At 41.3% G+C, this 25,942-nt stretch overlaps 1 protein-coding gene across 1 annotated transcript in view; it reads left to right on the plus strand.

Annotated features, from left to right (window-relative positions):
* Positions 1-15,268: 15,268 nt before the first annotated feature.
* The window catches only part of LOC124789826 (bestrophin-2-like), a 472,401-nt gene continuing 461,727 nt past the window's right edge, over positions 15,269-25,942 (plus strand). Inside the window, exon 1 of the mRNA XM_047257310.1 lies at positions 15,269-15,681. Coding sequence (XP_047113266.1) covers positions 15,611-15,681 — 71 coding nt within the window. The 5' untranslated portion in view covers positions 15,269-15,610. The remainder of the gene's footprint in view (positions 15,682-25,942) is intronic.

Raw genomic sequence — 25,942 nt, forward strand, 5'->3', positions numbered from 1 at the left:
TTATAAGGAATGTTATTCTTTCTTGATCTCTGGAGAAAGTCTTCAATCTCCTTCAAAACCCTGTTGTTTACATTTTGATTTTTATTCAGTGCTAGCTACATCAAAAATAAAAGAGAATTTGATCACCATCTCCATTACTTTTTCAACTTGAAGTGTCATGGTACTGCATGTTGCAGCTGGACTACTCTGAACAGTGTAGCTGCACGGCCAACACAACCCATTTGTTACCAGGACACTGCTAAGAAAACAATCCTGATACTTTCCAATGGGACAGTAGACTGCATCAGCTACTGTAGCCACAAGACAGGAATCACACATTTACTATTCTTCTGGCTGTCTGGCTTATTCGGACTTCAATGTCTGTTAAATCATTTATGTAGGTCAAGAACAGGAGTGAGCCTAATACTAGTTTTTTGGTGTGGGTTTTTTTAATGTGACCCCCCCCCCACCACCTGTCATAACTTAGTAATTCAGGTAAAATTAAATCTATATGGGCAATAGCCACAAGAGAAAATGTGATATCAGTTAAGGAATGTGAGAGCTTCTTACTAAAGAACACTGCCAAGACATTGATTGCAGCAAGTAGCCAGTGCTTTTAGCATCAATGCCTTGACTGGCTCAGAAGCTTGACATGGACCATTGAAGGGATAAAGCAACAGAATACATGCAAGAAGCAAATGCAACATACAGGCAGATCACAATAACTTCATGCTCTGCCAGAGAAATTAAGAATGTAATTAACATCCTCAAAGACCAATAACCCTGAGTTGGTATCTCAAGTACTAAAAATACTGTTCGTCACATATCTGTAATGTTTTCATTAAAATACAAAATGCACAGATATAGTGGGGCTATTTCCAGATATACTGAAATATGCTATTGTTAGACATCTTCACAAGAAAATTGGTGGTTCAGACAATAATTACTGAGCAGTCACAAGACTTACCACCGCCTGAAAGTTACTGGAAAAGAATAGCTATGCTAGATCAATAACACACCTCTTCCCAAATAAAATACATAGTCAGTCTCAATCTGGACTTTAAAATGGTTTCTCAACAGAATATGCTGTTCAATTCAAAAATCAAATTCAAACTGGTATGCCTGTGACTTGTAAAAGCATTTCATTGCACAGCTCACAATATTATGCTATCGGAGACCTTGCTAGTAAATGGTTTTCGTCCTGTCAAAATAGGGATGCAATGTGTTGCAAGAAGAACCTTAAGAATTGTACACACTGAAAAGGCACCTCCAGAGTGGTGAACAAGTCACTACAGGTGTATGACAGGGATCAATATTGGAGTCACTCTTGTTACGTATAAATGATCGATCCTATGTCCAAGAAGCATAAATAGTTCTCTGTGCTAACAGTGCAAGAAGCTTAATGGAGTAACTTAACGCTTGAAAAGATAATTAATATTTTCTTTAAATTTTCCAAATATAAAATATACGGTCAACCAGTTGCATAATTTTAAAGTAAAAACATTGATGAAGTTTCACTGCCACTAAGGGTATCGTCTTTACAAGGAAAGTCAGATAAACTACGTAACATTAAAAGAAGATGCCATTAGTGGTGTTGAAAGATGGTCATGGTTTTTTCCCATTGAACTTGTTCAGCTGGTTGGTTGTATGCTTTATATATTGAAAATTTATTTACAGTTGCTGTCGTCAGCCATATTTAAAATTGTGAGATTTTCTTGAAAATTAATAGCTATTTCTCTTTCAATAATATCACTGAATTTATATAAAACACAATATATATAATTACCACTGCCCAATGCCTGACACACAATTAGAAATAATGCATGAGGATAAATCAGTCAATGAAAAAGAACATTCTGCATATTCTTATACTGATAAGAACTTAAACTGGAAGTCACATCTAAGTTCTGTTAAGGATAACATCAAAGAAGCTGCCTTACTTTTCCTTATTTCATTCACTAATGTCTTATACGATCATATTCTGGGGTAACAAGTGCTATAAAAATAAAAACAGAGTAATAATGATGTCACTCTACTCCCTTCAAAGCACATTATTTTGATTCACTGTGCATTTATTTTCTCTGACTGAGGCAATTCCTGCACAGAAGAGTGGAGCTCCTGGGCAGTATAGGTATCTGTATGTGATTCTTAGACCAGCTAGAGAGCACCCTTCTGGCACCTGTAACACTTGCATCTTCTCTCCCGGAGGTGTCCAACCTCCTGAAGGTGGTATGGCAATTCTATGTTCTGGTCTGTTTTTCTGCCCTCCTTGTGGAAACAGTGGTGTGTCTTCTATCTGTGATTTCTTCATCAGTCACTAGAATGTGGGCAGCCTTCACTCCTAGCGAGACACACTGTGCCTTGCTGTTCACATATATTTCTAACAACTGTTCGCCCCCTCGCCAATACTCTGTATGACCCTGAATAAGGCAGCTGTAGTGGTAGTCAAATGGTGTCTGTCCTCGGCATGACATATTAACATATGCAGAGCTCCTTATGCACGAACATTTCGCCATTTCCATGTTGTGATCCCAGTGGGCGCCGGCGTTTAGATACCTGTTCCTGTAGTAGTTGTAAGATGTGGCAGTCCCATAGCTGTCGACTGTCCTTGTGCCGTGAGGAACTCTACTGGTACCTACAAGATCTCTCCATGGACCTTTTCTGCTGTAGATGCTTTTAAATTTGGTTTGTAAGCAGTTCAAAATCCCAGTAGTACCACCGGCAAGGCTATGGCCCAACTGGCTGTAGGGCGATCAACACAGCCTTTAATGTCTGGTGCCACAGCTCGACCATTCCATTCCTGGCCAGGTGATAGGTGGTTGTTTGATGGTGTCAGAATCCACATAGTCCTGACATCTGACAATATCGCCGACTTAAACGGGCGTCCCTGGTCCGCTGTCACATGCAAAGGGCAATCGAATCTCACTATCCATTTGAACAGAAAGACCTGTACTACTGTGTCTACTGAAACGTTCATTAGCAGCCCTGCTTTGGTCCATCTCATATATCAGTCTACTGCTGTCAGGAGATAACCAAAAACATTCTGATGGCGGCAGCGGTCCCACAATGTATGCAAACAGTTCTGTCATTCGCGAGAAATCTCTTATCAGTTTGTGAACATGCCACCGGACATGAATCTGTGTTCCTGCTTGTCGTACTTGCTTAAACTGCAGCTCTGTAGAGATGTCGTGTCTTTCCCAATTGCGTCATGCGTTTGGACCCATGCCAGCTGGTCATAATCAATGATTTGTGGTATGGCTTCCACACTTAACAAGAAAGCAGCAACTACTTCCTCCACTCTACTAATGTGATGCTCCTCAGTTCTGTTGCGAATGGGGCTATAAATTCCAATTACCCACACTGTCCTGAGGAGATACCATGTGATTTGCACAAAAAGAATCCTAAGGGCCATCAGTGTGTCCATGTTTTGTTGGAGGCCTGGCTCCAATCACCTGTTGACTGACAACAACTACTACGGCTAATTGTGCTTGTGAAGCTGGATGTGCCAACGACTTTGTGTTCCTCAAACTGGATTTACTTGTTCAAAGGCTTTTTTCATCTCGGGGGACCATTTCAGGGAATGTCTACCCATCATGTGTCTGCCCACTGGAGCTACTGTCAATGGTGTCTGTATCTCGACCGTACCTGGTAAATTGTCTGTAGAAACTGACTACTACTTCTAATGTGGTGATAATCTGTGGGAAGCAGTATTTTCCCTATGAGGGCTATTTTGTCCTTCAGAGGGTATACTGACCCAGAACTGTTAACGTCAAAGTGTACATTTTGCTTCACTGGCAACAACTCCATGTCTCTTTATGCACTTGAATACAGCATTGAGGTGTTTTTCATCTGACTTGGAAAATACTAAAATGTCATCTAAGTTCACAAAAAAAAAACACTTTAATCCACACAGTACCTCATCAATAATGTGTTGCCATGTCTGTGTTGCATTTTTAGGCCTAAAGGCATTCCTATGTACTTGAACAAAGAGAAGGTTGTTATTACTGCTGTCTCCTGAATGTCATCATCTGCAAAGCAATCAATCACACTGAACATTGTCATCCTAGCCATTACATTGATAAAGTCTCCGGTATTAGGTACAAAATCAACACTGCGCAGGCATGAAGTCCCTTAAAATTTCCACAAGACCTCCAAGTACTGTCTTTTTCTTCCCTAAATGCAACAGCAAGAGCCACAGTCTGTCAGACCTGCATATCATCAGACCTGCATATCACGCTATTCTACAACAAGTCTTCGAATTCTGCTTTCACTGTCACAAAATGAGACGGGGCTAACCACCTTGGGCGTTGCAAAACTGGCTGACCTAGTATCGTTCAATCGTGTTGTGTACTACTTGCTGTATAGGTGATACTTCAGTGCTGTTCCCACCTGCTGCTGCTGCTGCTGCTGCTGCTGATGATGATGATAACCTCACATGGGTTACTGCCGGCATAGCGTTTCATCCCAATATGCCCCTGATCACTTTATTGCCTTTGTGAGCTCGTGTGGTGCTAACGTTGATTTTCATTCTGATGTGTAAAGAAAATCAGCACCTAGTATGGAATGGGATACTTCTGCTATAGCAATGGCCCACTCACAGCTCTGCCAGAAACCCAAGCTGACTTTCAGTGTACATTTACCAAGAGTGGCTAATTGGTAATTTATTGGCTGCTGTAAAGCCTGCTTGCTGGGAATTTCCTGTCACTGCAGTATACAAACATCCAATCCAGAGTCTATAAAACAGTAATGGTCTAAACTCACATCTGTGAAGTACATTCTATGGGACAGAATAAATAAGTAAAATAGGTTATTGACCATGTTCAGCTCTTTTCCTAGCCGCATAGTACTGTGCATCTCATGGTTCCGTCACAAAATCGCTAGTGGAACCAACATATCTGCTGCCGAAAACTATTCTGGTTCATCTCATTTCCATTCCTAGTCTCTCGCTTGGTTGAGCCCTTCCGTTGCTCGAAACAACACCTGTTTCTGTTGGGACGATCTTCTTTTGCAGTTCAAGCAGCTGTTGATTTATATGTGATTGTTCACTTCTATGTATAGCTGCTGCCTCTTGTTTTTCATTCGTCAGTAACAAGTTCAATGCTCACTGTCTCTGAATTGCTGAGTGTTGCATAGACTTTTTCTGCTAATATTAACAGTGCAGTAATATCGTCTATTTCACTTGTAACGACTGCTTCTGCTAGCTGTGCTAACCATATATGCCTCATGGTTATGCCTGGTAAATCTGTGTTTCCTACAATGCCACGCAAGTGCCACCAACACTCGGAGGGGGTTCTGTTGCCGATTTGCTCTAGAGTAACACTTGCTGGATCCTGTGATCCAGCAGATTACACATGCATCAATTAATGCTTTCTTCAAGCATGAGTGTTACATCTCCACCGATAGCAGCCACTCTGGCTCACAATGCTGCTGCAAATTTTGTGTGCTTGTCCATTACTACTTCTTCCCCCCCCTCTCTCCCCCCCCCCCCCCTTGAATGTCATTTCCAGCATCACAAACCACAAAGCCAGTTTATCCGTGAGGAACTGTGGTGTCCCTGCCTTCGTCTGTGATCTTCCTATGATAGCACATTTCATTCCATTTTGTGATCAGATTGGTTGCTGGACTTGTTTGCTCTGACATCACTAACTGCAGGTTTGCGATTTGCCTCTGCAGATTGTCACAAAGGCTGCCAACTGCACTCTCGACTCTCTTCTCATTGCATCGTTACCTGAGATACTGCCCAATTTTGCGTGTCAATTTGCACAAGCTTTAGCTGTATTTGCACTGTGAAAATATAAAGATGCACATTTAGCTCTATTTGTTTGCGGGGTCAGCAACTTGTAGCAATATTTGCTATGATACCGTGAAAATAACATGAACCAACATAAGGCTATGAAGAAAAACTCTTTATTCAACTTTCTGACAACGGAATGAAATAAAGGATAATAAATTCTTAACAATCATGGAAGCATTATCAAAACAAAGAGTAATAATAATGTGACTCTACTCCCTCCAAAGCACACCACTTTGACTCATTGTGCATTTATTTTTCCTGATTGTGGCAACTCCTACAGGTTCCACAGAAGCATGTAACAAGGACATGTAGTAACCACTACAGAACCTCTTGTAGACAGCTCTTAAAATATTTAGACATACTGAGAACAGCCTCACAGTATATTTACTCTCTTATGAAATACTGTCAAGACTCAATCACAGTTTGAAAACAACAATAAAAGTCTAGAGTAGGGTCAGTGGCGCACATGCGTGTTTTGTGCAGGAAAGTTGTCAGCACTTGCCATGAGATATGATGGGCACAAAAGAAGCTGTTAGTTACGCACCCAATCAGAGAGCAGCAGGCAGACATGTTTCAAAGTAATACATTCGGGGTAAAGGGTGGAACACTGCTGTAAACGAGGTTTATAAATTTAATTGCTCCTTGTTTGAGTCACAGCTATTTACAGTTTGCTATTATCTGCAAACTAAGGACAGTGAAATATTTCTATGCTTGAGCACACTGAATAAGTGGATCAATCATTTCAATTAAATCATGGGAGAAGGTAGGCAGATCAATATTTATTAACATATTGAACGTGCAACTCTATTATGAATAAAAACTGATCCACCTACCTTCTCCCATAATTTAATTAAACATTGACGCACTTACTCAGTGGGCTCGCGTAGGTCAACTGCATAATCATTTCAGTACCACATTTGATACATTTTCATGCTTCTGCAATTAATCCATGAGACACACACTAATGGATGATGGAACTGTGAAGAACTAAATCACTTAAATCTGCCCATTTCATAGAACTCACTCCCATAATCACAAAATGTTTCTCTCGAAACACACCAAAAAAAAAACAGTAAACAAGGCAATGGTTTCAATTATGCTGCTAGAAATACATTGCCTCTGTTCTCGCCTCTCACTGCAGGGTTGCCACAAGTTTCCCCAAGCAAAATTCTCTGATTTCCAGACAAGTTTTAGCTGCTTTCCCCGATATATTTTGAGATCTCAAGGGTATGTTAAGACATAAGTTGACAATCTGTATTTGCAGCTACAGTACAAGAAGCAATAGTGCAAACGAGGCTACACCTGATAAAAACTTGCAAGCAGATGGCATTTCCTGATGTGAGCAAAAATTGTTAAGTACTAACATCAACATATTTTGTAATGAACTGTTTTTAGATGGAGAAAGCAAGCCAAATGGTATGTGTGTTTCATTAAGACCACTGATGTTATTTTACTTCAATAAAATGAAACACATTTAGTGAGAAAAACTTGCATTTCTTTGGAGTCGCAGTAAGTCCTTAAGAAATAACCTCAGACAAAAGTAGACCTCTTGAAAGAAGCGTATAAGGTGGAGAAGAATTGCGTACACAAACATTGTAGGTGACCACCAATAAAATGTTGGTTTGTTATTGTCGGTTATTACCCTCTGTGTTATATCAACTATTTTACAGGTATTTTGTGATTTTTCTTTCAATAAATATGAGTATGAAGTGCACAAACCACCTATGACTGACACAATTTTCTTCTTATTATTGCCCATATTTTCTAACATATAAACTACTTTTTAAGTACCAAAATGTATTAGAACAAATAAAAGCCTATAAAACGCCACACTGAACAATGTACTTGCGGTGAGACAGTCGCAATTCCTTAAATTCTTCGCCCATGGCCTCTGGCCTGCTGACGAGCACCATGGTCCTAGGTCTATGGATAAACTATGGAAATCCACCGCATTACACCACACACAGACAGACCTGGCCTGCGGGCAGATTGGTGAGACTAGATCTGATGGGCAGGGTCTGCACATAAGTGGGAACTGAATGGCTTCAGATCAGCAGGCCCAATCCATTAGATATAACCACAGAAACGGCCTGCGGTTTTGGCCCGTTGTGAAGTCCACTCATGTGGCCAGCTATTCATGAGCCACAGACAGCATGTTTATGAAATGAGGCCATGGTGATCAATCCATGCAACAGATAGCTTGGTCAAATATTTTGAGGATCAATAATAATGAGGATAGGTAGCAAATCACCATAAAGATGATTGCTGAGCCACAGACAGACACATAGAAAAGACCATCACACTCTCGTAATTAAAATTTCAGCCTTAGCGTTTGTCAGAAAATAAGAGCACGTGCACACACACGACCTGCATCTCCGGCCGCGGCGTCTCCAGTCTCTGAGAATCAGATCCAAACAAAACATTCCTCACATCTCCCTGCCTCGCGTCAGCAGCTGCTAGGCTAACAGCAAGAAGTGGTGGCAGCACTGAGTGCACCTTAGGGGAGGGGTAGGAAGGGGAGAAGCAGTAGTAATGAGGGAGTAGGGAAGCAGTGCATTTACACATTTGCATGCAGCCAGTGACGACGCATGACACCTCAGTAAATAAACCAAATCATCTACTGAGACAAAAAAGAGATTTTTCCAGTGTGGTTTTTTTCCCTCCCTGATATTTCCTGATGTGTTTCAAATTCCCTGATTTCCAGAACCTGTGGCAACCCTGCACTGGTTTTGTCAACGAATCATGCCACTGGCTACACAAAACTAATGCACTGCCAATCTATGAGCAGTAGATAAGTACAGCGATGACTGCTGTTGGCCCTGATCTAGACTTTAGGCAAAACAACAGCACCATTAAATCTTAAGAGGCACAGAAAGGAGTGGATTATTTTGCCATAAAAATCTTTGATCACTTACCCTGTGATGGAAACAATTTAATAGACAATAAAAGGAACATCAAACACAAACAGAAATTATACATCAATGTATGCATTCAGTAAAGAAAATGGAGGGGGGGGGGGGGGGGTTGGGGTAGGGGGCAAAGAGACTCAACATAGTTAATCATTAGTTAAGTAGTCATTTAAAATGCTTCAATCATATAAATAACGAGCACATTGCCAAATTTTTCACTGAGAAAGCTGTAAAAATGACTCATTCAACATCGTAGCTAGAGGTCACAATTACGATCCCACAATGCATACAAATAATAAATGTTTAACAGTTGAGTCGTCTTCTGAAAGAAAACCGGATTCACAGTTGTTAGAATATTTTTAGGAAAGGTTTAACTTCTCATTCACTGTTTGCCAAAGATAAACTTTTTTGTTGTTTGTCCAGTTAATTCTTAATGAACAATGTGACTGAGTCACCAATTATGAATCTGTACTGTAGTCATTTTCAACTAAACTCGATCAATGGGATTGATTTACTGTTTCCATCTGACCATCGTGGGTGGAAAAACCAATCTATTTATTTATATACATATTTAATTCAATTACTGTTGTGTTAAGTCCTATTTTTGCTTGGAATTGTGCTGTCAGAGATGACAAATACACCTGTAATGTCTTCCCAGTTATCTTTCATTCGTACTCCTTTCAATTACCTGATGAACTTTTAGTCTGTTGCTTAATAAACTGGTGAGCAAAACTTAAGGATGGAAATAACTTTTGCATTATGTGTCACTGCCACATAAACAGAGCTTGATTGGTGCAACTTGGATCTGCTACAGTATAGTACATACAATAACAGAAAGAAATATGCAACGAGACAAATGGATTTTTATTCAAAGAAAGTAACTACACTGAAGTTACTGTGATTTATGAAGGCACAGTGGACATTATGGAAGATTGGACATGGTTCTTAATAGTGTAAGATCACCAAGGGTGGAAATGCATGCTCTGCAACCTGCTGACTTGCAAGAGTTGTATAGCTTTCTTGTGGCACCGTGTTCCATTCCTCCAGCAATGCAGATGACAACCACTGGATGGTCTAAGGTGCTTGTGGACATACTGCAATGTCTCCCCACATGTGCTTGATGGGATTTAAGCCGGAACAGGCAGACCAATCAATTCACTGAATATCCTCTCATTACAGGAGTTCCACCTGCACAGTTTTGATGTGCTCACGCATTGCCATCAAAAATAAATAATCAAGGCTGAATGCACCCTTGAAATGATGCACATGAGGAAGGAGTAAAGTGTCACAATGACACTGAGGGATGAGTGTCCTGTGTTCAAAGATTGGGAGGTCAGTGCGCCCATACAATGTTATGCTTACTCACACCTGGACCACCACAACGATCATGTTCACCAATTCTGGACATACCTTCGTATGCGAGAAATGGTAACATGTAACATGCCTATGAACATTGTTGAACATGATTGTTTTGGTGGGCCAGGTGTTATGATGTAGGGAGACATAATGTCGCATGGGCGTACTACAATCTTTGACCATGGTATGCTCACAGGTCACACTATACTACTTCCTCTTGTCCAATTTTTCTGGCATGCACCCAGCCCTTTCTTAACTTCTGTGGATGACAATGTGTGACCACATTGAACAGTCCTGGTAGAGAAGCTCTTGGGATGAGAGGTTTGGGCTGCCCATTCCCTGACTTAAATCCCACTGACCACATATTGGATGTGTTGGGGAGATTTATTGCATCACGTCCACATGCACCAACAGCCATCCAGCAGTTACCACTCGCAATGTTACAAATCATGTCCCACGTGACTTAAGCGTAATTATTGTCTTTGAATAAAAGTGTAATTTCTGATTGTCTCATTGTGTTTTTCTTTTGGTTATATTCTGTACTATAATGTACCAGTTCTTACAATGTATGGTCCAGGTTTCATAGAGCTATATTACTTGGCACTGATACATCATGTGAAAATTATTTTAGTCATTAAGTTTTGCCTGCCAATACTACGGTATACTGATAATTTTCACTTATGGACCGTCTGATAGCAACTGAATAAAACACAATTTTAGTGCCATATGCGTTTCGCCTTTATTTTCTGCAAGGCATCATCAGTGGCCTGGAATATGTACATATGTTAGCTATTTTATTTACATTTTTGTCACTGTGCCTATAGGTTACAAACAGTTCTGGTGGTTGGTATTTCCTATTAAGTAGTAATGTTTTGAACTGTACTTACAGGTTGCGTAGACAGTTTCTTACATATTACGCTCCTGTTGCATTTTTGGTGTTTTTCTTCTTCCTATGAGCGCCAATTTGCTGTTTTTTCCGCATTCCACAGCATTATGCACTGAACGCTTGTTTTAATGCAATGTTTTGGTTTCTGTTGCCGACTGTCACATGTTTTTGCCAAAGATCGAATATTACTGGCAAACTTATGAGTGTAACTGTTGAAGTATCTGTGGTCTGTTCGTGTGCGCATTTGTGTGTGTGTGTGTGTGTGTGTGTGTGTGTGTGTGTGTGTGTGTGTGTGTATTTTGGTGTTATATATATATTTTTTTATGTTATCATTTCCTTTATTAAGTGTAGTAGGGAGCCTGTGCTGATGTGTGTTTGTTCATTTATCACATGTTTGTTTTCTGCTATGGCTTTCTGGATGTGGAAGTTTTCTTGCATTTGTATAAGATGTTTGTCATGGTTGCTTATTTTCATTTCTTGTTCCATGACAAGCAACCATGACAAACATCTTATACAAATGCAAGAAAACTTCCACATCCAGAAAGCCATAGCAGAAAACAAACATGTGATAAATGAACAAAGACACATCAGCACAGGCTCCCTACTACACTTAATAAAGGAAATGATAACATAAAAATATATATATATATATATATATATATATATATATATATAACACCAAAATACAGACAGACACACACACACACACACACACACACACACACACGCACATACACAGACCCCTCCCAAAAAAATTATATAACACCAAAATACAGACAGACAGACACACACACACACACACACACACACACACACACACACACACACACCGCACAAAAAAATACACATCACACCAAACACACACACACACACACACACACACACACACACACACAGGACAAAAACAAAAATAAATACAATAAAATTAAATTAAATTAATACGACACCAAAAAAAACACACACACACACACACACACACAAATGCATACACGAACAGACCACAGATACTTCAACAGTTACACTCATAAGTTTGCCAGTAATATTCGATCTTTGGCAAAAACATGTGACAGTCGGCAACAGAAACCAAAACATTGCATTAAAACAAGCGTTCAGTGCATAATGCTGTGGAATGCGGAAGAAACAGCAAATTGGCGCTCATAGGAAGAAGAAAAACACCAAAAATGCAACAGGAGCGTAATATGTAAGAAACTGTCTACGCAACCTGTAAGTACAGTTCAAAACATTACTACTTAATAGGAAATACCAACCACCAGAACTGTTTGTAACCTATAGGCACAGTGACAAAAATGTAAATAAAATAGCTAACATATGTACATATTCCAGGCAACTGATGATGCCTTGCAGAAAATAAAGGCGAAACGCGTATGGCACTAAAATTATGTTTTATTCAGTTGCTATCATACGGTCCATAAGTGAAAATTATCAATATACCGTAGTATTACGCGCAACTGAGGAGGACAGGACCACAAATGTTGAAGTTTGCCTGCCAATGTATGTAATGTTTTTGAATGCACCCCACACTGGTCACGAGCTCTTCCCTATGTACCACTAAAAAGCACTGTATACATAACATTACAGTGGGGATCCTGAGTCAAATGATTGCTAATAATCTTTTGGCCAAAAGGTCTTCTTCTAAAACAGACAAATACACACACAAAAGATACAGTCCTGGGCCGCCAAGGCCAAACACTCTGACCTCAGCACCAGGAGACAGTGGCCGCGTGCGCGCGCGCGCGCTCGTGTGTGTGTGTGTGTGTGTGTGTGTGTGTGTGTGTGTGTGTGTGTAGAGAGGGGGGGGGGTGTCATTATTCCATCATGGATTTTCCATTACATGTTCTATCTACTTAGGTGCATCTATTCAATTTGTATGACTTCCAAATAATAATCTGTTATGCGTACCACATCTGTAGGAGTACCTTTTGTTCTTCCCGCTTATTGCTTCTACTATGTCTGTAGTGGCTTAGTAGCTCCATCTTTTGGGAACATTTACCATAAAAAGGACAAATGACAACATTTGGAAATGCAGTGACTGGCCAGAAAATGCTCTGGTTACACACATTAGCCATGCAAGCAACATTTTAGTGGAAACATTATGGTGTCGACCATGCCATGTATGGTGAGATCAAGTGAGGGATGACATATCAATTACACTCATGTCATGAACACAAGGCTTCATCCACAGTTTCTGCTACTGCTCAGAGAATTCCACCATTTTCACATTAGTGCGAGGAGCATTCTTAGTGGCTTGCTTTATCTAATGCTCAGTTGCATAGTTGAGATTATGGTCAAAATGGTTACCATTCCCATAACAATCAGTACACAATCTTCTTTACCAAGATCTTTTTCCAGAGAACCTAAATTGCAGGTGACAACACCAAGACCAACAATTAGCTTAAAAATAAGTTCACTGGACAAAATATTACTTATGTCCTTAAAACAGCATGGTTATCACTTTTGAGTGCTGTAGAATGTGTAGAACTTGAATCAGTTGCTGATGAAATAATTCATCAACGACAAATGTCACGACAGTGATGTGGTGTTTATATACCAGTCAGTTCTAATAACCAAAAGTGACAGGAAATGAGCAGCATCACACCTTGTCAGTGACAAATAGTTTCATATCTAACAGAGATTGCTGCACTGTCACTGAATTCACATCCAAATCAACAAGTTTCCAAGTGAACATTGTGAAGGAAGCTGCTTGTAATGGACATTTTGAGTCTGGTACCTAGAAAAACGCCAGAGCTCACAGTGCCACATAAACTTGACCATCTTCAACAAGCCAAATAACACAGTATCTGACTAGAGACATGTAGTGCAGTTCAACAAGTCGTAATTTTACCTCTTTCCTACATGATTAATATACTTCGGATGTTCCCATCTCCCAAGCTGAAAACAAGTTCAATTCAGTCCCACGAGACTACATGAGCAACTCTTGATAAACAATAACATGTGGAGAAATCTAAATAGAAAATGTAATAGTGACATCAAATCCAAATACTTGCAACAGTCTGGAAGTAACACAAAATACTTGCAGTGTGAAATACTTACAGTGCCAATCAAAAAGTGACATAGGCTTCACATAATTCTGAGGCACTTGCCTAGCACTGCACCTCTTTAATCACATAACTTGTGGTGTCACATCAATAAACAGAAAGGCAAAACGAACAATTATTGAACAGATATATTGTGGCTGCGTGTGATTTTCAGAGAGGTTGATACAGGCACAACAATGTAAGCTGCCTCACAAAACAGAGTTTGTAGACATGATATAAATCAAATTGATCCACATATTACAGTAACACTTTGGTATCAGGAAGGACAAAGGGCCATAGCTACAACTCTCATTCTAAAGTTGCTACCGTCCTATAATAGAAGGCCATGACTGAAAGAAAGAGAAAATCATTACCCGTCAGCTGCCGGAAAGCGTACAATAATGGGCAAAATGTAGGAGAAAAAGGATAGTCATTGGTGAAAACACAAAGAATGTAATTCTTTTTCAATATATTAGTACAATAATGAAGTGTTGCTAACAGTTTATTATTAGGGAAATGCCATTTATATCAAACTACTGAAGTTCCAAATACGCAGTTTTACGAAAAATTCGTGTCGTAATACATTTAATGTGCGGCCATCACAACTATACTCAAGATCGATGCTTTCAATTCCAACTACTCTCTACTGAATGCCACATTCAATTGTACTATGTGTGTAATAGGAATAGCGGATTCGGTTTGCACCATAGAATTATACATTCGCCGGTTTTTAAAAGAAAAAAATATTGAAACAGTTCATCTTGTGTTACAATGTAAGCTGGATACTTTGAGGTTGTGTCCTGTTCTCACAATTCTGTAGATAAATTACTTACGTGATATGCACATTCGTTCTACTTAGCAAAACACCCTGTTTCATAGTGACACATCTAAAATCGGCAAAACGAAAAAGAAAATAATCGTAGAATTTGCCTTTAACAAAACCAAATAATTTGCACTATGAAATATTGTTCCACCAAGTTAATAAAAATTGCTGTGTTTCGCGTTTTATCGCCAACATTTAGCCGCTGATAAGACACAACAACAGTGACGAAATATTTACACGCGATTCACCGACGATAATTTTGTACGCTCATTCATAAAGATACATAATTCTTCCACCACGCGACAGATTGCGCCAGGCGCACCACGCTATGTTATCACTTCGGATAGAGCTCTTTGACCAAACTGTCCAGAGATGGTCGCTAGGTTAGTAAACCGGCAGACGCCGCCGGATGTGTTTCTGTTGTAACGTTGAAGTGTTTGACTAAGGACGCGTGGTGCGTGTTAATGAATAATGTTCGCGAAGGCGTCGTTGCACGTCCGCAGTCTGTGAAATAAATTCAAAAACTGCCAGTGAATATTTATTTCAATATATTGACATAAGATCGAAATCTTTGTTGGTACTGTTACTGTGCGCGTAAACAGGGAAGTGCGGCAGCATAGATTAATGTTACCTTAAAGCACTCTCCGTGTGACATTGTTGCTGTTAACGCCAATCACTGATTATTTTTCAGTAGCTACTTCTCTTATCGCAGTAGCAAGTGTTCGATGTACTAAAACTACCTTTTTACCACCGTGAGACAGTACAAAGCCGTTATAACAATACGAAGATACCAGCCCGACTGCTACAATGACAGTCACGTACACCGGAGAGGTAGCTACGTGTAGAGGTTTTGGCTGCTTTCTGAAGCTACTGTTACGGTAAGTAGATCGACATACAGTTCATCGTACCTTAATCACATGGTTTCCATTTTCGCATTGCGAAGTTCATCACTAGACTTTTGTCGGCGGGTTCTGGAAAAAAGTTCATTACACCAGCCACACCATTGTCGTCAGCATAGACCTGACCGCAGCCTGTCGTTAGACGGTCCGGTTTTACAACCGTTTTTCTCCTGGCGCTTAAAATGCATAAAGGATTCGAGATGCACTTCTACCTGATAACTGATGAGTAAACCACCAGAGGTCAATTAAAACGTAATATCAAAAGCCCATTGCCTTCTTTAGAAGGAAAAATAATCTGACACTCGAGATTTTTAAGTGTAGCTTGAAAGCGGTATTGTATGTGGTCATAGGATGCATTGGATTTTATCATCATTTCCACGATTACCGGTATCTAATATATATGTACACCAGATGACTGCACATAGTCATCGGCGATGGTCGGCATAATTACTTTTGACAATGGCATTTAATTCATAATGTCTTGCCAGTGATATGAGTGTTACCGTGTTTCAAATCGTTAACAGGTTCCTTAGACCAAACCTCCCTCTCCTACGTTTTATCGGGAGCGTTGACAGTTAATGAATATTTATTCGGCTGGATTTTGTTTATGTCTGATTAATCCCCTTTTTGTGTGTAGAATTCGATTTAGGGTGAGAAGATTAAATAATCACCCATGAAATTGGCAACACATGGCGAAGTGTAGGGTGGTGACTTGGACGCACGTGTAGAAACCAAACCCTTTAATGTAACGTGTGTCACTAAAACTGTTGTATGTGGAAAATGTAATATAGCTTAATTTTTGTAGTGCTGTCACCTGTGGTAGACGCCAGCCGATCAGTACATAAGCTTTGTGTACGGTATCCCTATATTGTTTTGCAATCATTAACTCTCGCGGGAGCATTAAAGGAGAAGAGTTTGGTCAAAGTATTATTTGCCTCCACCATCGCATGGATGTGAGTAGTATGACTGTAGCTAAAATATTTAATTCTGTACGAAAGTGATTAGTCGTTTTCTATGTCGTCGTCTGTAGTAAGAAGGGAGCTGTAATTTCTGTTAGCAAAACTTCTCTCTTCAAATCAAGTAACTTGATTATTGTATAAACGCTCTGTAGATATTACGGCAGCGTCAGTAGTGAACTAAAACACTCTTTCGCACGATGCATCATCTTCATCGTCAGGAGTAAAAGTGATTACTGTAAATAGCAGGCTTGCCGTCACTGAGTCATGTCATGAAGAGAAGACTCTCTTGCGCCAAAATGCGATTTATAGTTGGAGAATCCACGCCCACCTCCTACCTGTGTTGAATCATTGGTGTTGCAGCAGATACCGCCGTCCGCGCTACCATTTGCATTGAATACATCTTAAGGCTTTGGTGCTTACAACACCGTATACACAGCTCTGTTGAGCTGTTAGTCGTAGTCACTATAAGATTGTTCCCATTTATGTGGATTTCGGCAACATATCATGAAACCCGAGTAGGTAGGCAGGCGCCTACGCAGAGATCTTCATAACTAAATACTGTTTTTGTATATTTACAGCCTCAGCTCATGCAATGGATATCAGAACCAACTTCGTTTTCATACAAATAAATCATCAGAAATAAAGGGAAGCAATAGTAAAATACTAAGAAACTAAAGCCAGCCTAACAGCCAGCACGCTGTTGAGTACGTTCCATAGTAACGTTACTGTTAAGATGTACAGTATATTGACAACCTGCCAAATTATATGAATAGTAACACCGGTCGATGAAGTATCTCTAATGAAACACTATGTGAACAAAGCGGCACAATTACTCACTGAGATCGTGACAAGATTTCAAAATGGTGCAAAGAATGATAACCTGCGTTAAATGTTTAGAAATGCCCTGGCCACACGGAGAAGAGCTTCAGAACTTTCACGAACATCTCAACCAACAGCACAGCAAAATTCGCTTTACCATGGAGATAAAAAAGAACGGGGTATTGCTTTTTCTCGACGTGGAACTTTACTGTAAGCCAGAGGGGAAGCTTGGACACAGAGTATATAGGAAGCCACCAACACGGACAGGTACCTGCATGCATACTCCCACCACCATCCCACGCAAAAGAATTCGGCCCTGCAAACTTTAACTAAGAGAGCCTACATGACAGTGATGAACACAACCTGCAAGCTGAACTACAGAACCTCAGGTCCATTTTTGGAACTAATGGCTACGACATGAGGATGATACACAAAACCATGGGGCGGCCTCTGGTGGCCGAACGGTTCTAGACGCTTCAGTCTGGAACCGCGCGACCGTTACGGTCGCAGGTTCGAATCCTGCCTCGGGTATGGATGTGTGTGATGTCCTTAGGTTAGTTAGGTTTAAGTAGTTCTAAGTTCTAGGGGACTGATGACCTCAGATGTTAAGTCCCATAGTGCTCAGGGCCATTTGAACAAAACCATGGCGCCGAAGGAGGAGGGCAACAGGGAAATGCAGAACGAAGCACAGAACACCGTCGTGCTACCATATGTACAAGGGGTTACTGAACGTCTGGGCAAAATTCTCCATCGGACAGGCATTAAGCCGATTTTTCGTAGCAACAACAAAATAAAAGACATTCTGGTCTCGGCGAAGATACGATTGACAACTTTCATGCCGCCGGAGTTTATGAAATCGGGTACGAATGTGGACTGGTGTATGTAGGTGAGACTGGGCATCCAATAAGCACAAGGTGAACCGAACACGAGAGATATATCTGCCTCAAACAATACAATAAATCAGCGGTGGCAAATCATCAGGAACAGTGCAGGATGAAGATCGAATTTCGAGAGGCCCGCGTACTGGCGAAACATAGTTTGAGAAGGAAGATTAGAGAGGCTATAGAAATAGCCAAGCGACCCGACAATATGAATAGAGAAGACGGGCACCGACTTTCATCCAGCGTCTTGGCTGCCAGCTGTGACAGCTTTGCGGAAGGACAGCTCTCGCAGAGCAACAGGCGCGCGGTAGGCCACAGCGGTGGAGGGCACACTGACGCGGCCTAGCCGATACTAGGCAGTTGGTAAACAATGTTACGCTGTAGTCGCCGCTCAGTCTCCTATTCGCCGATTGCCACCAGTGGCAAGCAGTAAAGGAAACTCCAATGGAAAACGCCCATTTCCGCCAATGACAACACACAATGAAGACCAATAAATGAACTCCTAATACCCTTCCTCCCCACCCTCACATCCAATGACTGCACTCCTCCATAGTATATAAGTATCCAAACTAGTGCTCATTCAGCAGATAGCAATACACCCTGAGGAAGGCGTCTTGCAACAGTCGCCGAAACGTCGGAATTTTACAGATGACAATGCGGCCTCAAATCCAGAAGAATTTTATCGACTGTGACAACGGCTGCGGAAGCCTACGTTTACATGTATCTCAAGGTAATTCGAGTCTCCTGTGCGTGCTTTCATTAGGCGTTTAGGTACCAAAATGTCCCTAGATTCCATCAAGAGCATTATGGCACCTTAAGCATTTGCCTTAGGCTATGATGCAGTCAGTTGCCTGCCCACTATCTACTATTGCTGTCCCTAGCCTTTCTTACAGCATGAAAAAATGTGACGGTGGTAAACTAATAAAAATTCTGCCTTTCCCTCCTTCCATTCAAAAAAATCACACAATATCGCTTTTGACCTGTATAGGGGAAGTTCTGAGATTTCTAATCCTCCGGTTCCTTAACCAATTTAAGAACGTCACCGTAATCATTCCTGCAGTTAGACTTGCAGCCACATACAGCTCGTTTAATCATTATCTGACTAAATAAAAATTACAAAGGACTTAGATACAAAACTCGTTTTCCCCGAACAATCGAAAGTAGCCCATTAGTGAAATCGTTGATCTGAAATCTATCTGTATGTGAATTTTTTTACCAAGAGGCACATATTTACATTGTTATTCGATATTGAAAATTAGATAAATGCAAAAATTACTTCCCACGTCAGCAGCAAAGGACAATTCACGTTCTACAAGTGGCGTATGATTGCACCTGGACCAGATGAGTATCATCAAATGGTTCAAATAGCTCTGAGCACTATGGGACTTAACTTCTCAGGTCATCAGTCCCCTAGAACTGAGAACTACTTAAACCTAACTAATCTAAGGACATCACACACATCCATGCCCGAGGCAGGATTCGAACCGGCGACCGTAGCGGTCGTGCGGTTCCAGACTGTAGCGCCTAGAACCGTTCGGCCACCATGGCCGGCTGAGTATCATCATTTTTTTGCTAGATCTTGTGTATAGCGTGCATCGTAATGCCGTGAAAGGAGGTTTTGCCCAATGTCTCTGTAAATTTCAATACGTCGCAGTTCAAGAATCGTGGAAGAATTAACCAGACGTTGCAGCATAGATGTAAAATCTACGTAAGAAATTATGACACACCAGTAATTTATAGCAGTTATTTATCCTGTTCCATAGATTCAAACAAGAAGGGGAACCTTCAAAGATTGGAACGAGTCTAGATATACATTCTCAAAATACACAAAACATAGATATGTTTCAGGTGAGGCAACAAGGAAAACTGGGCATTATAAAAGCGACTTCATACGATGGCATTTATCACGCCATCTAAGTCTTCTAAAGGTGGAAGATAAGCCAACGTTCTGACAGCATCATATTACTGTAAGCAGAAATTACCATGCCGAAGTTACATAATCAGAATATGTATTACAGTAGCATGATTTACATAAATAATTTAGTTCACCGTTTGTAAATGTGGTCTGTAGTCTCCTCATAACAGATACCTTATTACATCATAGATTTTTGCGAGCGTAGGCTTCCGCGGTCGTTGTCATCTTCAATTAAACGTTTCTGGGTATGTGACCGCGTCGTCATGCTGTTGTATAGATCATGTCATTACACAGTTCTTTCACAACAGAGGATCAGGACGTTAAAGAAACTACCGTTTATTAGGTTATTGTTTATATATGTGATACTGTATATTTTTATACATAGTGTGTTTCATTAGGATTGTGAATACATCATGGACCTAGATAGTACTGCCCAAGTTCGTCATGACAAAATCGTCATGCGGATTTGCGAATGGAATTATGCGTGTGACTCTAGTATGTGATATTGCGTGTACGAGTAAACAATATGATGTTGTGTGTGTGTGTGTGTGTGTGTGTGTGTGTGTGTGTGTGTGTGTGAGTGAGTGAGTGAGTAAACAATACTCTTTGTCATGCACCGGTGCCCATTGCGAGGATTGTCCAGGTAGTAAGTTCCGATCTGCCGCGAAATGGAAACCACTGTGAAAATCAAAAAAGGTTTTATTAGCAACAGTTCGTTACACCTTCCAGCTACTTTACATAGTCGCTGCTCCGACTTTGACATTTGTCGCAGCGTTGTAGCAACAAATACCCTCATCGTAGAACGCAGTCGCCTGTGCTTTCCGCCAACTGTCTACGCTGGTCTGCTGTTGGTTGCCTGTGCCAACATGCTGTCCTCATAGCTAGCGGTACGTGAGCCACCCCACCGAAAATGCTGCAGAAGCGTCTTCATTGCCCCTACAGGATGCAGCCGAGAACACTGTCGTGAAGAAGAAAATGCAGGACAGTTAACGTTACGTGGGATTGCATGAAACCTGACTAAATCTCTCGGCAGGCACATACCTGGCGGGAGACCCTGTTTTCTAGGCTTCTTTACGTATTGACTGTGCGCTAAGACCACGAAGTGCAACGTGACGCATTCGACGGGCATACTTGAGACACTGCCCGACATCTTTGCGAAGTACAATTTTCATTGCGATAGGGTCCGCAGCTGCGATGCATTTTTTGAATGATTTCATGAAGCCTTCAGCTGCCATTCTCTTTATTTCCTGTACGACTGTACAATTTCGGCCTTAGGCCATTATCAAGTATTTTATGGATGATTTGTTAGTAGCAGATTATGTCGTATACGTCGTTTATAGGAGCACGTTACTAAATAGCGTGAACACTTCGAATTATTTTATGAGCATAACATGATGTCATAGGAGTAACTGCTACTAAAAAAAAACATCCATGTACAAACCTACAGGAAATAAAGAGAATGGCAGCTGAAGGTTTTAAGAGATCAATCAAAAAAAAAAATTTTCAAAGCTTCAACAAATTTTCACTGTGGTTTCCACTACGCGACCGATTGAGGCTTCCTTTTTGTATACCCCTCGTACGATTACAGCGTAATGAATGATCGCGACTTCTGCTTGGATATACAAATTTGGGTTCGAGTAACTCAATTTACATTCTACGTAGAAATAAAGAGTGAGTACCCAGCGAGTTTCTCATTAAGAGATAGCATTTGAATGTTAACTGAAACTTCCTGGCTGATTAAAACCATGTGCCGAATTGGCACTCGAACGTGAGACCTTTGTCCTATGCTGGCAAATTCTGTACCGAACTGAGCTATCGAATCACGACCCGACCTCATTGCTTTACTTCCGCCAACACCTCATTTCCTTGCCACCGGATTTGCCCTCCATTTTGCAAGACGACGCAACGACTATGGTTAATGTCTTACAGTTTTGTGTCCTGTCCAATTTGTTGCCTCAGATTTTAGGGAGAGGATTTTAATGTGCTGCTGGGTGACTGGCTCACCCAGGGTTTAGGTAAGAGGTCCGCCAGTCACGATTACCTACTTGTTTCACTTCGATTTCTGTTCTCTTTTCCTTGTGTTTCCTTTCCTTTTTTAGTGCGTTTCTTTTCCTCTTATTTTGCCTCTGCATAAGAGGATTTGGAACTGCGTCAGGCCTGTGTCTTTTAGCCGTTCTCCTTGTTCGCTGTCCGTCTTCGTCCCTTCACCGCATGTGTTCCTGTTTTATGCGTTTGGGCGCTGATGACCACGCTGTTTAGCGCCCGAAAACCTCAAACCACACACACACACACACACACACACACACACCTCATTTCCTACCTTCCAAACTTACTTTCCTCTAGAAGTGCTAGTCCGGCAAGGTATGTGGATAAACTTCTGTGAAGTTTGGAAGATAAATGGCTCTGAGCACTATGGGACTTAACATCTGTGGTCATCAGTCCCCTAGAACTTAGAACTACTTAAACCTAACTAACCCAAGGACATCACACACATCCATGCCCGAGGCAGGATTCGAACCTGCGACCGTAGCAGTCGCGCGGTCACGGAATGAGCGCCTAGAACCGCTAGACCACCGCGGCCGGCGTTTGGAAGATAGGAATGTGCTGTTTTCGGAAGTGAAGCTGTAGGGGAAGATCGTGAGTCGTGTTGGGATAGTTGAAGCGGTAGAGCACTTGCCTGTGAAAGGCAGGTTCGAGTCTGGGTCCGACACAAAGTTTTAATCTGCCAGGAATTTTCAAATCAGCGCGCTCTCCGCTGAAGAATGAGATCATTCTGAGTGTTAATTATTGCCGAAAAGATAGTGTTATATCCCATGTAAGAAGGAGAGACATCTACTGGCATTTACAGCAATTCGACAATGGCAGGATTGCGGCCTAGTAATATAGCGGTTTATCGTTCCGTGATATTGTTGATTGCGTCGGTCAGAATCCCGCGACTGTCAAGGGAATACGTTATCGGTGGTTTCGGTCGGGCTATACTCAACGCCATTCAACATCTCAACGGCCGCACGCGACTAGCGCTCGAGTGTACAGATACACCGTTGGCGCGGTCATGTCACATCGAATAACTTGCGTCAGCGAATGGGCTTTTTGCAGCAAGACGTGTATCCATACGGCCAGTGCAACGACTTCCACAGCATCACAGGCTGTCAGAATGGAGATCATGTTGCAGATTTCCTTGACAGGGCAGCAGGAGGCGATCGGACGGTGGTACGCCCAACAACACTGGACACAGGAATGGCACCCATCGTCTTTTCAGACAAGCATCTGTCTTGTTTACAGCATCACAATGGGCGCATCCAAACGTGAAGACTGTTGAGGAGGATGCGTATTGCCAGATTGCATTTGTCACCACCACACTTCCCCAGCACCTGCCTTGATGCTGCAGGGTGCCACTGGGCGTGCCACTCGATCATTTCTTTATCGAACACCCAGTCATTTGGACAGCAGGCGTTATATCTCTGACGTGTCGAGATCGGTGGCCGTGCCGTATTTTCTAAGTGAAGTGTCCATGACGTTATCGTCCATCAGGATAATGTAAGACAGCATGTTGGCCATGCTGTCTTCACCCGACCTCGATAAGAGGGTATTAGATAAGAGGGCGTTAGATTTTTGCCCTAGCCAGCACCTTCCTCAGACCACTCACTCACTGAAAACAGCTAATTATGGTGTGCTGAGGAGGACTGGCCATTTGCAGACCACCACATGGGTGAACTATCGTATATAGTTCAAGCAGCATGGAACGACACACAATTTTTCATCCAAGCTCGCTTCAACTCTTGGCCCAGCCAGGTCACAGCCATGGCTCGTGCCAGAGGTGACAGCTCTGCCTACGAAGTGTTGCACCCTTTGTATCTCCAGATCATCCACGAACTCTGCCTACTACACTGTGTGCGCACATTAGTAAAATTTCTTTATTTGCTATATCCTTCCAGGTGTTTCAATTGTTATGGCTTGCTCTGTATGCTGGTTAAGGCTGTATGATTATAAAAATCAAAATCAATTTAATAAATAGATAGGGATACTGTTGCGAACTTCACAGGGCCATGTTCAGATCTTATCAAGTGTTATTTCACCTTGCGCTTATAGTCTGATTAAAATTACTTAATAGTCGACGCTTCACGTGCTGGAGCTGGTTTCCTCACACTACAGCGTGAACCATTCGCTGTTACCAAATTGCCACAACAATTGGTCAGTTCACTTCCGGATTTTGTTTTTGATGTGTTTGGATCCCAAATCCAGGGTCTTGCCCTTTTACTTCGTATTTAAACACACATGTTTCATACATTGCACTAACCAAACACTACCGGATCCTTCCGCACAAGACACAATTCTGTGTCACATACATAGATATTATAACAACGGAGATCGGCTTACATGAGATAACCTTCGCACAACATAGCGTGAAGCCGAATTTTTGAAAGCTACAATTCGTCGTTGCGACTGCATCAACTGAGTCACATATTTAACAACTTAACGCAAAGTACTGGTGTAACGCCGTGGTTAGCCTATAGCCTTGGTGCGTAGGTCATAGGTTGGAACCTTATTAAACGCAGCGAAATTTTATTATTTCTGAATCCGATCAAAAGACTTGAGTTATTATCTTTATTTATTTAATTTGTTTGGGGCTATTTTTTAAATTCCTAATTCCTTTACGCATCATTTTCATCATCGAACTGACAATTTTTATGCACTTATTTTTCTTCTTATCGCTCATTTTTATGCGCTCTTATCGGTTGGTAACGCAGCGACTCGTGTAACCAGTGTGAGGATGGTTACAAGCAACCAATGATAGCGAGAAATTTCAATTTGCTTTTAGCGCTGAAACTGGCATTTTTCAAAACAAAGCAGTCGTGATTTTAGTTTTGCCGCAGATAGTTGACCGCCGTTTCCTCGGATACGTTGCACTTCATGAGGTTTTGGTAAGATTAGGTTAGGTTAGGGTAGGACATGAGTTTAAATTCAGGGCTGCAAAATGTGTGTTCTGCTGCACTTCGGTCATTGGTCACTTAAAATCGACTGTCGACAGAACACCTCGCATTTCCGCCATACTCCGTGGCACCCACTTCAACATTAGTCCGCGTTACACATTAACAGCATTTGTGAAATGACTTGCATTTTTGTGTGTCGCCTATAACCGAACGGCAGCCGATGTGGCAACACTGTAGCGCCAAGTGACAAACGTCAACTGTCTCGTAATTTTAATCGGGCTATAGTGTCAGCTTTTGAGAAACGTCTTCCAAACATGATAAATGACGAGAGTGGGGAGGCAGAGACTCAGATCCTTTATCTATAGCACCTTGTTTCTTGTGAAAAACAACTGGTTCTTTTTTAGCACCAAGTAGTAGAAGCTTTCGACAGGGGATCTAAAACTGATTCCATATTTCTAGATTTCCAGAAGGCTTTTGAAACCATTCCTCACAAGAGACTTCTAACAAATTGCGTGCCTATGAAGCATAGCTTTAGTTTGTGTGAATAGATCCTTGATTTCTTCTCAAAAATGTCACAGTACGTAGTAATTGACAGATAATCATCGAGTAAAAAAAATTTGATATCTAGCATTTCCTAAGGAAGTGTTGTAGGCCCTGTGTGTTCCTAATCCTCACAAACGATTTAGGAGATAATCTGAGCAGCCCTCTTAGATTGTTTGCAGATGATGCTGTCAC

This window comes from Schistocerca piceifrons, chromosome 3 (genome assembly GCF_021461385.2).
Source record: "Schistocerca piceifrons isolate TAMUIC-IGC-003096 chromosome 3, iqSchPice1.1, whole genome shotgun sequence".
NCBI classification, from domain to species: domain Eukaryota; kingdom Metazoa; phylum Arthropoda; class Insecta; order Orthoptera; family Acrididae; genus Schistocerca; species Schistocerca piceifrons.